Source organism: Thalassophryne amazonica, chromosome 5 (assembly GCF_902500255.1).
Source record: "Thalassophryne amazonica chromosome 5, fThaAma1.1, whole genome shotgun sequence".
Lineage (NCBI taxonomy): Eukaryota > Metazoa > Chordata > Actinopteri > Batrachoidiformes > Batrachoididae > Thalassophryne > Thalassophryne amazonica.
Window position 1 is genome coordinate 74,335,993 of NC_047107.1, and position 16,993 is coordinate 74,352,985.

General features: G+C 39.3%; 1 protein-coding gene across 1 annotated transcript in view; it reads right to left on the minus strand.

Annotated features, from left to right (window-relative positions):
• The window catches only part of oxct1a (3-oxoacid CoA transferase 1a), a 239,173-nt gene that overhangs the window by 171,287 nt on the left and 50,893 nt on the right, over positions 1 to 16,993 (minus strand). The window contains exon 7 of the mRNA XM_034170540.1: positions 16,500 to 16,560. Within this exon, the coding sequence (XP_034026431.1) occupies positions 16,500 to 16,560 (61 nt within the window). The remainder of the gene's footprint in view (positions 1 to 16,499; positions 16,561 to 16,993) is intronic.

Genomic DNA, 16,993 nt, shown 5'->3' on the forward strand with positions numbered 1-16,993 from the left:
CTGTGGAGGGGAGCAGAGATCGATCACTAATGATTAAATGCAGAGTGGTGCATACAGAGCACAAAGAGAAAGAAACAGTGCATCATGGGAACCCCCCAGCAGTCTACGTCTATAGCAGCATAACTAAGGGATGGTTCAGGGTCACCTGATCCAGCCCTAACTATAAGCTTTAGCAAAATGGAAAGTTTTAAGCCTAATCTTAAAAGTAGAGAGGGTGTCTGTCTCCCTGATCTGAATTGGGAGCTGGTTCCACAGGAGAGGAGCCTGAAAGCTGAAGGCTCTGCCTCCCATTCTACTCTTACAAACCCTAGGAACTACAAGTAAGCCTGCAGTCTGAGAGCGAAGCGCTCTATTGGGGTGATATGGTACTACGAGGTCCCTAAGATAAGATGGGACCTGATTATTCAAAACCTTATAAGTAAGAAGAAGAATTTTAAATTCTATTCTAGAATTAACAGGAAGCCAATGAAGAGAGGCCAATATGGGTGAGATATGCTCTCTCCTTCTAGTCCCCGTCAGTACTCTAGCTGCAGCATTTTGAATTAACTGAAGGCTTTTTAGGGAACTTTTAGGACAACCTGATAATAATGAATTACAATAGTCCAGCCTAGAGGAAATAAATGCATGAATTAGTTTTTCAGCATCACTCTGAGACAAGACCTTTCTGATTTTAGAGATATTGCGTAAATGCAAAAAAGCAGTCCTACATATTTGTTTAATATGCGCTTTGAATGACATATCCTGATCAAAAATGACTCCAAGATTTCTCACAGTATTACTAGAGGTCAGGGTAATGCCATCCACAGTAAGGATCTGGTTAGACACCATGTTTCTAAGATTTGTGGGGCCAAGTACAATAACTTCAGTTTTATCTGAGTTTAAAAGCAGGAAATTAGAGGTCATCCATGTCTTTATGTCTGTAAGACAATCCTGCAGTTTAGCTAATTGGTGTGTGTCCTCTGGCTTCATGGATAGATAAAGCTGGGTATCATCTGCGTAACAATGAAAATTTAAGCAATACCGTCTAATAATACTGCCTAAGGGAAGCATGTATAAAGTGAATAAAATTGGTCCTAGCACAGAACCTTGTGGAACTCCATAATTAACTTTAGTCTGTGAAGAAGATTCCCCATTTACATGAACAAATTGTAATCTATTAGACAAATATGATTCAAACCACCGCAGCGCAGTGCCTTTAATACCTATGGCATGCTCTAATCTCTGTAATAAAATTTTATGGTCAACAGTATCAAAAGCAGCACTGAGGTCTAACAGAACAAGCACAGAGATGAGTCCACTGTCCGAGGCCATAAGAAGATCATTTGTAACCTTCACTAATGCTGTTTCTGTACTATGATGAATTCTAAAACCTGACTGAAACTCTTCAAATAGACCATTCCTCTGCAGATGATCAGTTAGCTGTTTTACAACTACCCTTTCAAGAATTTTTGAGAGAAAAGGAAGGTTGGAGATTGGCCTATAATTAGCTAAGATAGCTGGGTCAAGTGATGGCTTTTTAAGTAATGGTTTAATTACTGCCACCTTAAAAGCCTGTGGTACATAGCCAACTAACAAAGATAGATTGATCATATTTAAGATCGAAGCATTAAATAATGGTAGGGCTCCCTTGAGCAGCCTGGTAGGAATGGGGTCTAATAAACATGTTGATGGTTTGGATGAAGTAACTAATGAAAATAACTCAGACAGAACAATCGGAGAGAAAGAGTCTAACCAAATACCGGCATCACTGAAAGCAGCCAAAGATAACGATACGTCTTTGGGATGGTTATGAGTAATTTTTTCTCTAATAGTTAAAATTTTGTTAGCAAAGAAAGTCATGAAGTCATTACTAGTTAAAGTTAATGGAATACTCAGCTCAATAGAGCTCTGACTCTTTGTCAGCCTGGCTACAGTGCTGAAAAGAAACCTGGGGTTGTTCTTATTTTCTTCAATTAGTGATGAGTAGAAAGATGTCCTAGCTTTACGGAGGGCTTTTTTTTATAGAGCAACAGACTCTTTTTCCAGGCTAAGTGAAGATCTTCTAAATTAGTGAGACGCCATTTCCTCTCCAACTTACGGGTTATCTGCTTTAAGCTACGAGTTTGTGAGTTATACCACGGAGTCAGGCACTTCTGATTTAAAGCTCTCTTTTTTAGAGCTACAGCATCCAAAGTTGTCTTCAATGAGGATGTAAAACTATTGACGAGATACTCTATCTCACCTACAGAGTTTAGGTAGCTACTCTGCACTGTGTTGGTATATGGCATTACAGAACATAAAGAAGGAATCATATCCTTAAACCTAGTTACAGCGCTTTCTGAAAGACTTCTAGTGTAATGAAACTTATTCCCCACTGCTGGGTAGTCCATCAGAGTAAATGTAAATGTCATCAAGAAATGATCAGACAGAAGGGAGTTTTCAGGGAAAACTGTTAAGTATTCTATTTCCATACCATAAGTCAGAACAAGATCTAAGATATGATTAAAGTGGTGGGTGGACTCATTTACTTTTTGAGCAAAGCCAATAGAGTCTAATAATAGATTAAATGCAGTGTTGAGGCTGTCATTCTCAGCATCTGTGTGGATGTTAAAATCGCCCACTATAATTATCTTATCTGAGCTAAGCACTAAGTCAGACAAAAGGTCTGAAAATTCACAGAGAAACTCACAGTAACGACCAGGTGGACGATAGATAATAACAAATAAAACTGGTTTTTGGGACTTCCAATTTGGATGGACAAGACTAAGAGTCAAGCTTTCAAATGAATTAAAGCTCTGTCTGGGTTTTTGATTAATTAATAAGCTGGAATGGAAGATTGCTGCTAATCCTCCGCCCCGGCCCGGGCGGCCCGTGCTCGTAGGTATATCTTTGAAAGGTATATCTTTGAAAAAGTTATTATACAGTTTGCCAAATATACACACGCACTCATCTACAACCACTTAGTCCAATTAAGGGTCGCGGGGGGGCTGGAGCCTATCCCAGCAGTCACAGAGCGCGAGGTGGGGTACACCCAGGACAGGACGCCAGTCCATCACAGGACCACAAACAGACAAGCAAACACATTCACACCCACTCGAATGCCAAATATAAAATAAAATAATAATAATAATAAAAGCAGTAATAACATCAGTAATAATCATGACAAAAACAATTACAAAAACAGAACAGAAAGGAAGAAAAAAAAGGGGGGGATTAGTAATCAATCAGTAATCAGTCATCAAGGGGTATTTGTACTTCTCCAAAATAGTTAAAAAAATACAGTCCAAACCTCAAAGAAGAAATACATTGTCTCTCTAATCCATCTTCAAACAGGATGCATCTTCTCGTAATGAGGGTGGTGAAAGCAATCACATCACGTGCATGAAATGGTACATGGCAGGTAGATGGAATAACTCCAAATATAGCACTGATAGGATTAGGGCAAATCTTTTTTCCAAAGATTTTTGAATATGCCTCAAAAATGTTTGACCAAAACATGGAGAGTGCCGGACAGGACCAGAACATATGCATGTGATCTGCTGGTTGACCCTTACAGCGAGGGCAGGAGGGGTCTGCGTCAGGATATATGTCTGCCAATTTAGCATTGGTGAGATGAAATTTTAAGACCACTTTCAACTGTATCATATTTCATATAAATTTTAAACCTTTATTCAACCAGCTTAGTCCCATTGAGATCCAGATCTCTTTTACAAGGGAGACCTGAACAATTATAATGTTTCCAATTCACCTAACTAGCATGTCTTTAGACATTAACATTAGCGTCTAAAGCAGTGGTGTCCAACATATTCCAGAAAGGGCCAAGAGGGTGCAGGTTCACTAATGAACTCGTCCCATCTGCTCATAGTGATGTTAATCAGTGAAATCAACTGCTGCAGTCAGTGACTGCAAAGAAAGCAGCACCCTCTTGGCCCTCTCTGGAATACTTTGGACACCACTTAACGTTTAAATCAGTCCTCGACATTGACATTCGACAGTGTGAACTGTGAATTAATTGCAAAGAATATATAATTGTGATTTTTGTAATTTGTAACTTTTGTGCACTGTTGTAGTGTACTTTTGTTTTTGACATTTATTCTTTAATAAGTGGAATTTATTTTGTTTTGTGCTTTTATTTCTGGAAAAGGTCTAAATATAAATAGTTATAACTATCATTATTAATAACAATCACGAATTTTGAAAATATAAATCACACTGGAGTATAAGATGAGGGCATCACAAAAACAAACAAAAGAAAAAAAACCAGAAACGTATACCCTGGAAAACACAGTAAAAGTCTTCGCATTAAGTTTGTCCAATGAGGTCTGGCTTCTGAAAATGGAGGGGCTATGCACAAAAATGACTAACTGCTAAACAGTTAATGCAATATTTTCATTAAACCCCTGACAGGATAGGAGTTAGGCTACCAAAGACAGGGGTGAAATTCTCGGCTTGTGATTCAGACTACCTGTCTGTGCCCTTGGGAAAGACACTTCATCTGCGCTATCACATTCCATCCAGCTGCACATTTGTACCGACCTTTGCAGGAAAAGTACCTGCAATTGATTGGCATCCCAACAGGGGGATTGGCAGACTCTCATCCGCTTCACACTACAGTATTTGGGGATAGGCCCCAGCCTGACAGGCTAAAAGCTCTGTATAGGGCTTACTTCTTCCTTGAATAAAAGCTGTAATTCTACATTATAAGCACATTATGTTTCACTTTTACCTACACTGTGGTTGTGCACAAAGGCAAAATCACAAAAACTGTATCACTGTTTAAATACTTACGGAGTGCATGTGTAGCATTGTATTTACAAAAAAACTTGTTATATACAATGCCATCTTTTGACAAATGAAGCCAAATACGTCTGTACGTATGATGAACTACTGAAGCTGTTTTTCTCTTAGACCTTTTTAACCATGTTATGCCAGCTGCATCATGGAATTTGAATGGACAGATGTTGAAACTGTGTACTTGTATTGCAGAGTCAAAATCATTCCCGCTACTCCTCAGTTCCTTCATGAATCAATGCTCTGGCCTGTCACTCCTGACACTTTGTGGTATGTAAATAAAATGATGTTGAAACACCACCAAAATAATCCTGAAAGCTACTTGGGAATTGAAAAAGGAGGACTGCCGATTTGCATTCAGCCTCTATCCAGGTTTAAATAATACTTTCCACACCTCCGCTTATACAGTTGCCCTGAACAGATGATTGTGTGTGCAAAAAGGTTTAAGCTTTCAGCTGAAATTAAATTCAGCCAGTGATGAGATAGCTCTCCAAGCAGAAAGCTGCATTATAAAAAATGCACCTCATTGATGCTGCAAACCTACATCACAACAGCAGACGTCGCAGACATGTTTCGTGATGTTATCAATGCTGTCAGGGTGACATCTGAGTGCTAACACATGAAAGCTGGGCAACTTATATCACATCAAGGACTGATTCTATTATTTACTGCTGTTGTGTCACCATCGCCACATTATACCACTTAACAACAATCATCATTACTGTGTTGTTCTTTAGATTCTATTCTCTAAATACTGTTGCTCATATGTGATGAACAGTGAACTGCCGTAGATAAGATTTTATCAATTTGTTTACCACAAAGCCCCCATAACACCTCTGTAATTACACAACTGATACTTAAAATTTAATTAACAACAGCCCAAATCTTTGAACCAGCTGTGCTTTGTAGATGAGAGACCCTTGGTCTCAGATTTACTGTCAGTATATGTTTTTCCCCACAGTTTTTCTTCCTGTTGCTCTGTGAACTGCTGTGTCTGTGTGAGAGGTTTGTGGCAGTTTGTGTGTGAGAAGCAAACACACACACACACACACAAAAGCAGAGCAAGATAGATAGTTGTTACATTTTGTGCATTCACATTTTCATCTCTTCAACGGTGACAAGTTTATTCTCAAGTTCTTTGTGCCTTGTACAATCCTTCCTCCCACCTATAATTCATGTTGTTTGGATGGCTGGCGCCACCAACTGCTCAAATGAAACAGATGTGATCACTGCCAAACTCTGTCAAGGAAAGGATTATTAGCATGGCCTTCTGGATAGGGGATTTGACTTGAAATTTTGTGCCACTGTCAAGCACGGGCCGATTTCTTTTGTATACGTTTCCAACACTTCATCTTTACCGATATAATTGTTTTGGTCTTGCCATCTTGCATCGCAGATCACAAAAATTCAATATGGCTGCTAACATCATGTTGAAATGCATCATGAATCATACAGTTGTGATCAGACGTTTACATACACTCATCATGGGCATGCATGCCATGGTAATTTTGGGCTGAAAGATGTCTTTGAACTGTTCTTTTGTCAGGAATGGAAAAAAAAAAATACTGTTAACAATCCAAGGATGACCAACCGGAAAAAGGTGCTTTGCCCTCTTCAGGTCGGTGGAGTGTCCTTGCCTCAAGTGGAGGAGTTTAAGTATCTCGGGGTCTTGTTCACAAGAGAGGGACGAATGGAGTGTGAGATCGACAGATGGATCGGTGCAGTATCTGCAGTGATGCGATCGCTGTATCGGACCGTCGTGATGAAGAGAGAGCTGAGCAGGGGGGCAAAGCTCTCAACTTACCGATCTACGTTCCAATCCTCACCTATGGTCATGAGATTTGGCCGAAAGAACAAGATCCTGAGTACAAGCGTCCGAGATGAGTTTCCTCCGTAGGGTGGCTGGGTGCTCCCTTAGAGATAGGGTGAGGAGCTCGGTCACTCGGGAGGAGCTCAGATCCGAGCCGCTGCTCCTCCACATCGAAAGGAGCCAGCTGAGGTGGCTCGGGCATCTTTTTCGGATGCCCCCTGGACGCCTCGCTGGAGAGGTGTTCCGAGCACGTCCCATCGGGAGGAGGCCCGGGGAAGACGCACGGCCACCCTGGAGGGATTACGTCTCGCAGCTGGCTTGGGAACACCTTGCGGTTCCCCCGGAGGAGCTGGGGGAGATGTGTGTGGATCGGGAGGTCTGGGCAGCTTTGCTTGAGCTGCTGCCCTTGCAACCCGACGTCAGATGAAGCGGAAGAAAATGGAATGGAATCCATGGATGAATAATGGGCTCAAAAATGCCTGCAGGAAAAAAACTATTTGTATATATCTTTTCTAAAATTACGAACTGAAGATGCTGAAGCTAGGTATAAAAATATAAAAACAAATTGTTAGGGATTATAAGACGGCAAAAAAGGATTATTATTGTAAATTGTCAGACAAAAATAAAAACAGTATGAAAGACACATGGAATACAGTAAATTCTGTAATACAAAAAGGCAGGGTGAAGTCAAGTATTCCAAAATATTTTACAAAGAATAATGTTGATATTGATAACAAAAATGAAATTGTTAATGAATTTAATGATTATTTTATAAATACTGGTCCTACTTTTTCACAGCAAATTCCATAGATGGACCTTTTGATAGAGAAACAGTATTAGATAATGTTAGCAGTGTTTTTCTGGAAGAGGTACCGGTGAATTAAATTTTGACTACTGTCCAGAAATGTGCCAAAAAATAAATAAAAATGAAAAATGAAAAAAAAAAAATCAACTGATTATACAGATATAAATACGAGGTCTATTAGAAAAGTATCCGACCTTATTATTTTTTTCAAAAACCATATGGATTTGAATCACGTGTGATTACATCAGACATGCTTGAACCCTCATGGGCATGCGAGAGTTTTTTCATGCCTGTCGGTTACGTCATTCACCTGTGGGCAGTCTTTGAGTGAGGAGTCGTCCACCCGCTCGTCGATTTTTTTCATTGTTTAGGAATGGCTCAGAGACTGTTGCTTTGTTTGATAAAATTTTTTTCAAAACTGTAAGGCACAACTGAGTGGACACCATTCAATAAATTCAGCTGGTTTTCAGTAAAAATTTTAACGGCTGATGAGAGATTTTGGTCTGGTAGTGTCGCTTTAAAGACAGTCCACGGCGCCTGACGGCGATCTGCGCTTCGAGGCGGCAGCGTCTCGCCGTTTCAAGTTGAAAACTTCCACATTTCAGGCTCTGTTGACGCAGTAAGTCGTCAGAGAACAGAGAACTTTCAGAAGAAGTCGGCATGAGGAGTTTATTCGGACATTCCATTGTTAACGGTCATTTTGTAATGAAAGAACGTGCGGGCAGAGTCGCATGTCGGGCTGGACCCAACCGTGGGGGGTCGCGGCAGGAAAAACACCTCCGTTGGAAATCTTAACGGGCAAGTTGGAACATGCCCAAGCTGTTAAACAATTTCTCAGTTACTCACTTGTTGAAAGCCATTAAAAGCCGCCTGAATTCTACAAATGGTTTTCAACACGGAGGTGTTTTTCCTGTCGCGGCGCACACAGATTTGCCGAGTCGTCACGGAAACGACTCGGCGAATTTGCGCGTACGTCTTTCATTAAAGAAATGTCCTTAAACAGTGGAATGTCCGCATAAATTCCTCATGCCGGCCTCTTCTGAATCTTCTCTGTTCTCTCACGATGTCCTGGGTGAATTAAGCCTTAAATTAGGATGTTTTCAGCTCGAAACAGGCCGACGACAGCGCCTGGAAGCGCTGCAGGACGTCCCGCTCCGTGGGAAGTCCTTACACCGACAGATACACCCCATAATCTCTCATCAGCCGTTAAACTTTTCACAGAAAACCAGCTTAATTTCTCGAATAGTGTCCACTCGGATATTCCTCACAGGTCCAGAAAAAATTTTGATAAAGCAAGGCGCGCCGTCTCGAGCAGCGTGTGAAACAAAGGAATTCAGCCGAGAGGGCGGGACCACATCTCACTCAAGGCCTGCCCACAGGGAAATGACGTCACCGACACGCGTGAAAAAACTCACGCATGCGCACGAGGGTTCAAGCATGATTGGTGTAATCGCATGTCATTCAAATCCATATAGTTAAAAAAAAAATAAAAGGGTCGGTTTATTATCTAAGAGACCTCGTATGTCACTGATAAAGCAAATTATAGGTGAAGTTATTGATCCTTTCACATATATCTGTAATTTATCATTTAGTTCAGGGATATTTGCGGATGCCATGAAAACTGGCAAGGTAATCCCACTTTTTAAAAAGGGAAATAAGCATGATTTTTTTTTCAAATTACAGACACATATCTTTACTCCCACAGTTCTGTAAAATTCTTGAGAAGTTATTTGTGAATAGGTTAAATACATTTTTAAATAAATACAACATTTTAAGTAACTGTCAACATGGATTTCTTCTAATCACTCAACTGCTACATCAATTATGGAACTGACTGAGGAAATTTCAAATGCGATGAATAAAAAGCATTATTTTGTAAGTATATTTGTAGACCTACAAAAAGCATTTGAAACCTTGGATCACACAATGTTGTTGCATAAATTGTATAAATATGGTATAAGAGGTGTGGCACATCAGTGGGTTACCAACTATTTAACAAATAGAAATCAGTTTGTTGAAGTTAACAACATAAAATTAAAAAAACATGTGATATTGTTTGTGGGGTACCTCAAGGATCAGTCCTTGGGCCAATAATTTTTTTTTTTTGCTTTATGTAAATGATATTGTGTCTGTCTCAAAATTACTTAAGTGTATTCTGTTTGCAGACGATACCGCTTTATTTTATTCTGGAGAAAATATAAAAGATGTAATGCAAATAGTAGATAAAGAATTTCAGAAAATTATGAAATGGTTTAATGCTAATAGATTGTCTTTAAATATTAGTAAAATTAAGTTTCTGATTTTTTGTAATAAAAAGAAAGAAATTGATGCATCATTATTGGTTCAAGGATCAGAGATTGAAAGAGTACATGAGATAAAGCTTTTAGGTTTTATGATCGATGAACACTTGTCATGGAAATTCCACATTGATGATGTCAAAGTAAAGATATCCCAAATTATAGCTGTGTTACATAAAGTTAAAGATTCTTGAAGTGTGGGGAAGTGCACATAAAACCTGTTAATCCACTTTTCCTTTTACAGAAAAGGGCCATTAGAGTCGTCAGTGGAAGTGGACATAGAGATCCAACAAATCCATTATTTAAAGAATTAAAGACCTTGAAATTTAATGAATTGGTTGAATACAACCTATTAAAAGTTATGTATAAAGCTCAGAAAGAAAAATGACCAGACAATTTGCAAAATAAATTTGCTAAAAGAGAAAGCAAATATCAACTAAAAGGAACTGGGGTTTTTACCAAACCCAGATTTAGAACAACTTTAAAGGAACAATTTATTTAAATCAAAGGTGTCAGTTTATGGAACAGTCTCGATTGTAAAATTAAAACTTTTGAGTCAATTTATGTATTTAAAAAAAATTGAAATCTTCTCTGTTGCAAAAATATAACTGTAGAGTAGTATTGTTGTTTATTATTATGTATTGTTTTGTTATTGTTATGATTACCTGTCATATTATTTATGTTGTAATATTCTGAAACTGATCAGATGTCTGTGTGAGCAGCTCAGATAAACTGGAGCTGTTGATTTTGTGTCTTAAAGGGGGCAGCTATGATAAGCTGTTGCTTCTTTCTGCTCCTTTTCATTCATGATGAATGCTGCTGTTGTATTTGTCTTTTAAATGAATGAAATAAATAAATAAATAAATGAAAAAGGAAGAAATATACATACATACATACAATTAAATCTTTTAATAAGTGGTGCTGAAGGTTCTATAGTGTCTTTCAATGTGACAAGGTCAAGGCCTATTAACTCCTCATTAGTGATCATAATTGAATTTCTCTTTGCCAGCATAACTGACCAATAGTTAAAACAATGGGAAGGTCCAAGGACCTCAGTGAAGACTGAAGAACTGTAGATTTAGACAAGTTGGGAAGGTGTCTTGTAGCTATTTGTTGTAGCCATTTCCAAACAACTGCAGGTTCCAAGATCATCAGTTCAAACAATCATACAAAAGTACAAGTTAGTTGAATGTAACACCACTTTGCCAAGGTCTGGAAGAAGATCCAAAATGTCACAAACAGATGAGAGGAAATTGGTTAGGATGTTCATGAACAACCCAGGAACGGCCAAGGCTCAGGCCTACCTGAGCTGAACTGCTGGAACACCAGCGTCACTGTACACAGTTAAGTGAGTTTTACATAACCATGGACTGAGAAGGTGCCAAGAACGAAGCCCTTGCTCCAAAACTGACACTTTCAAGCGAGAACGAAATTTGCAGCTGCCTGCATGGACAAGCCAAATGTCTTTTGTCTAATTGGTTTCTTTACTTCTTAGAGAAGTATTTTTTCTTTTCTTTTCTTGTTGTTTATGCACCAATGACACCAGATCAAATTCCTTGTATGTGAGAACTTACTTGGCAATAAATTTGATTCTGAAGAAAAGTTTTATCGTCAGATGAGACAAAGATTGAGCTATGTGGTAACAATGACAATAGGTATTTTTGGAGACATAAAGGTGAGGCGTTCAAACCTAAGAACACTGCACTGACTATCTAGCATGGTAGCATTATGATCTGGGGCTGCCTTGCTACCAGCGGTACTGGTGCAGTGTATAAAGCGGATGGCATAATGAAAAAGGAAGACCTTCAAATTCTTCAATGCCACTGCAAATCAACACCTGGATGTTTGAAACTTGGCCACAACTGGGTGTTCCAACAAGACAATTGTCCCAAACACAGATCAAAACTGGTTGTGGGTTCAATAAAGCAGGCCAGCTGTAAGCTACTAGAGTGGCTTTAGCAAACCTCGTCCAGTTCTCTCACAATTGCAAGTTAAATAAAGTCCATAAACCCCTGCTCCCTGCTACCATCCACTTCTCATGGCTGACACCATGCATGTGTACCATTTTCATTGATTTCACACCTGAAATTTTCCAAGTTCCTTTCCAGATTTCTACTGTTTGTGCAGCTAAAATATGTTGAACTTTTCAAATTTGATATGCTCGTATTTTAATGTACAACCAGTGTTATTTTCAAATAGACCAAATCAACTGGAATGGGAGTTTGTTTCTGGGAGTTTTCTCATGTTGATCCGATCGCCTAAAGCACAAAGTCAAAGGAATTGTCTGTAGACCTCCAAGACAGATTGTCTCCAGGCACAAATCTGGGGAAGGGTACAGAAACATTTTTGCTGCTTTGAAGGTCCCAATGAGCACAGTGGCCTCCACTGTCCATCAACGGAAGAAGTGTGGATCCACCAGGACTCTTCCTAGAGCTGGTCACTCGTCTAAACTGAGCGATCAGGGGAGAAGGACCTTAGTCAGGGAGGTGATGAAGAACCTGAATATCACTCTGTCAGAACTCCAGCATTTCTCTGTGGAGAGAGGTGAATCTTCCATAAGGACAATCATCTCTGCAGCAATCCACCAATCAAGCCTATAAGGTAGAGTGGCCAGATGGAAGCCTATCCTTAGTAAAAGGCACATGGCAGCCTGCCTGGAGTTTAAAAAAAGCACCTAAAGGACTCTCAGAACATGAGAAACAAAATTCTCTGGTCTGCTGTGAGTGCCAGGCATCATGTTTGGAGGAAACCAGGCACCATCCCTACAGTGAAGCATGGTGGTGGCAGCATCATGCTGTGGGGATTTTTTTCAGTGGCAGGAACTGGGAGACTAATCAGGATTCTGGGACAAATGAATGCAGCAATGTACAGATACCTCCTAGAAGAAAACCTGCTCCAGAGAGCTCTTGACCTCAGACTGGGGTGATGGTTCATCTTTCAGCAGGACAACGACCCTAAGCACATAGCCAAGATATTAAAGGATTGGCTTCAGGACAACTCTCTGAATGTCCTTGAGTGGCCCAGCAAGAGCCCAGACCTGAATCCGATTGAACATCTCTGGAGAGACCTGAAAATGGCTGTGCACTGATGCTCCCCATCCAACCTGATGGAGCTTGAGAGGTGCTGCAAAGAGGAATGGGCAAAACTGCCCAAAGATAGGTGCACCAAGCTTGTGGCATATTTCAGAAGACAAGGCTGTAATTCCTGCCAAAGTTGCATCAAAAAAGGATTGAGCAAAGGCTGTGCATACCTATGTACATGTAATTTCTTAGTTTTTTTTTAGAAACTTGTAAAAATAAAAAAATAAAAAAAACACTTTTTGATGTTGTCGTTATGGGGTGTTGTGAATAAAAGTTTGAGGTAAAATGAATTTACTCTATTCTGAAACAAAGCTTTAACATAACAAAATGTGAAAAAAAGTGAAGCGCTCTGAATACTTTCCGGATGCACTGTATGCAAACTTCCGACTACAACTGTAGCTTTGCTCACATCGTCAGCCACAGTCTGAAATACTGACACCAATTAATAACAAAAATAAAACTAATTCCTCTCTGTGTTCATCAGCAGATGGCAAACCAGCTTTATGGGTGCATGTAGCCAACTACTGGATTGCAGTGCATAAAATAATGGGATTAATTATTCCCAGTCTATAAAACACTGAATGTGAAACAATAAAATGTAAACTAAAATAATCAAAATATGCAACAATTGCCTTGCGATAGACTGGCATCCTGTCCAGGGTGCACCTCGCGCCCCATGACTGCTAGGATAGGCTCCAGGCCCCTAGACCAGCATGTTTGATCATTTCACCACAATCATACAGCACTTTTAAGCAGTCGGTCTGCTTTGTGTAAGCCTGATCCCATCAGATCTCAGAAGCTAAGCAGTGCAGTACCTGGTTAGCACTTCAATAGGAGACCTCTTTGGAACACCAGTGGCTGTGTGTGTGTTTCTCCAGGTGAACCTGGACTTGCGAAAGGAAGGGCATCTGGTGAAAAACTTGTGCCAAATACCAATGCGTATCTGGCTGTATCGGCTGTGAACAGTGAACACTGAAACACTGAACAAGAATAGTTTGTGAGTGCTGTAGTTTATTTATTGCTTAAAACCACAGCATTGATGCACCAATTTCCATTGACTGCTGACGTTGTTTGTTTTTACAAACTAAAAAAACTGACAATTTTGTAATTTCTCTTCACACAGGCAAAGTAACATTTACCTGCTAGTAACATTTATTAGCCCATTAGCTTTTTTTTTGGGGGGGGGGGGGTTCATAAAGAAAAATGCTGCTGTGCATGTTACACTCATCACTGGCCCCGACAGACCCAGCACAGACCAGACATCACCAGTGAAGGTAACCGCACCATAGCGTGTCCCCTGTCCAACACCGAATCCTGACTAAATACCTTTTGCACAGATGGCCTCATCTACCTCTGAGCCAAAGACACCACATGCAAAAAGGTAAAAATATGTCTGTCCCACAGAATAGCCTCTTCTATTCCCATGGCTCAGATATGACCAAGCAAACACTTTAAAGGGACAAAACTTGTTCAAAGGGTAAATTTGATGTACAGTAGTGTTCAGAATAATAGTAGTGCTATCCGACTAAAAAGATGAATCCAGGTTTTGAGTATATTTCTTATTGTTACATGGGAAACAAGGTACCAGTAGATTCAGTAGATTCTCACAAATCCAACAAGACCAAGCATTCATGATATGCACACTCTTAAGGCTATGAAATTGGGCTATTAGTAAAAAAAAAAAAGTAGAAAAGGGGGTGTTCTATGATGAATACTTGAGCAACCTCTGCCAACACCAGTTTCCAATTCCACAAATTTTTCCCTTGGAAAAAAATTTCAAGGTCAAAATACTGTTAGAAGTGGCTTTTCATAAGCTAAAATCTCATACAAAATATAGATAATATAGATCAAAGGGGCTTTTCAATGTTAAAATAAAATATCCGCTAAATCCGCAATATGGATCAGATGCGGACCAAACTATCCACTGAGTGCTCCAGTTTGCACCTCATTGTCACAAATAAGTGTTTGAGGCACTTCTGATTGAGATATAATGCAAAATGTACACCAAAAGGGCTTTTCAATATTAAATTCAAATGTCCAAAAAACCCACAATCCTGATCAGATCAAAATCAAACTTTGTCAGTCGGCAACTTATCATCAAATATGAGATTGATGGGAGCCTTTTGTTTAGGATGTAATGTAAAATATACATTAATTTGGGGTTTTCAATGTTAAATTTAAATGGCCACAAAATCTTTAATCCGATGTCGACGACCGAACGGTCCCCCCTAAAAATCGGTTTGCCCTGCCTTTACTGCGCATGCGTCATTAGCCACGATTCACCAATTATCACCTAATTTCTGCTTAAAACTGCACTCCAGTCATCATCTATCTCAGCGACAGATAGCTGAAGCTTTTGTACAACAATCATTTCCACATAAATTCGGCTTTATTTCATCATAAAAGACAGATGAAGAGATCAGAGAGCCATAGCTACATGAGCTGCAGCATTCACTGCGCCAACATCACTTCAAACCATCACCGATTATCGCGTCGTTTCTGTTTAAAATGCCACTGACTTTAGAATGATTTAAGAGGTTTTACATTGTCATCTGATAGTTAATAATCCCATTAATCCATTTGATCTGTTTGGGTGAAGAGACTGTCTCAGACGTGCTGCTGAGCTCCGAAATGACGCATGCGCAGTGGAGGCAGGGCGGACCAGTTTTTCGGGGGCACCATACAGTCTGCAACACCGGATCAGATCTGGATCAAACTTTGTCAGCCGATAAAGGATACCATTCTACATAATGTTCTCAAATATCAAAGAAATTCCATCGCTTTTGAAAGAGGTATGAATTTTGGAAAATTCTTTCAATGTTAAAGGATAGGGATCTAAATTTCCAAGATTTTTCCTGACTTTGACCCATCACCTTGAAAACTGAATCAATTCTTGCCTGTCAGGATATGAATCCTCATAACAACATATGAAAAATTGTGGGTTACAAGCTGTTCACAAACAGACAAACAAACAGGGGTGAAAACATAACCTCCGCCCAACTTCGCTGGCGGATAAAATACTGCTTACACATACATCTTCTCTAATGATGGTAGATGGACAATGCAAATTTACACTTCTGCTTTCATGTTGTACACTGCAAAGTCTTAAAACCACACTTTACTCTGCAGCTTCTTTGTGGATATATTTCAGTTCTGTGATCTCAAGCCATCACCATTTTATGAGACTGCTTTAATGTGACATTTCTATAGTGACATATGAAGACCTGTTCTTTAAGACAGAGGTGCAATCTGGATCCACAACTCAAAGAGGTGGACCAGCTTCACCACCAAAGATGCAAGAGTCTGGCTGCTGATAAATCACAGTGGAGAAAAATTGTCAAGGAGGCTCTTGCAGAGTTATGATTATGTTGTCAAAGGTCATTTCTTATTTTGTTATGATGCATTTACATTTCAGGGGACTTCATAAATTTGTGGGAGCCATGACAGGTAGACATAAGGGATATCCACGAGAGCCCACAAACACATTACTTCTGATCTGCTGTTAAAATCTAAAATTTAATAAAGACCAAGGAATAAAACCCATCTGACCAATGGGTGGCTATCGGCATAGCATCGAAGGACTGTTATGTATGTGCAAAACACAAATATATGGAACAGAAACCTTGTAAATTACTGATAAGTATGTTTGAATCTACCCATATACATAATACATAACAGATCTGTTATACATAGACTTTAAGTCAACAGAGAAATAATTGATTGTTTAACCAACATACCTCCACTATTGTAGTTTTAGCTGCCTTGCACATGGTTTGGTTGAAGTTTCTGGCTGTTTTCCTGAAAGAGAGAAACAAGAATGCATGACATTCCAAATTAAGATAAAAATTTCTTTTTTAATGAGGACTTGAGTTTAAGGAAGAGCTTAAAACAAAAATAGGGAGCTCAAGAACTCAAACTACAGTATCACAGAAGACAGTAGTGCACTGGAGGATGTTGCTCTCTTGTGGAGAAAGATGTTACTACATTTATTAACATTCCTTTCTAAAGTCATTTAAGTTGCAGTCAGAAATGTGCTTTACATTACACTAGCAAGAAACATGTTCGACAAATTTGGGATTTTGCACATTTTTTACTAAATCCTTTTTCTAACATTATAATTTTTAAACACCTAGTGAAAACAAATTTAGAAAATAAATTAAAAGGAAAAAAAATCTAAGTCAAAATAATGGAATACCTGAGTATGGACACCTTCTGTTGTGAAAGTGTAGTG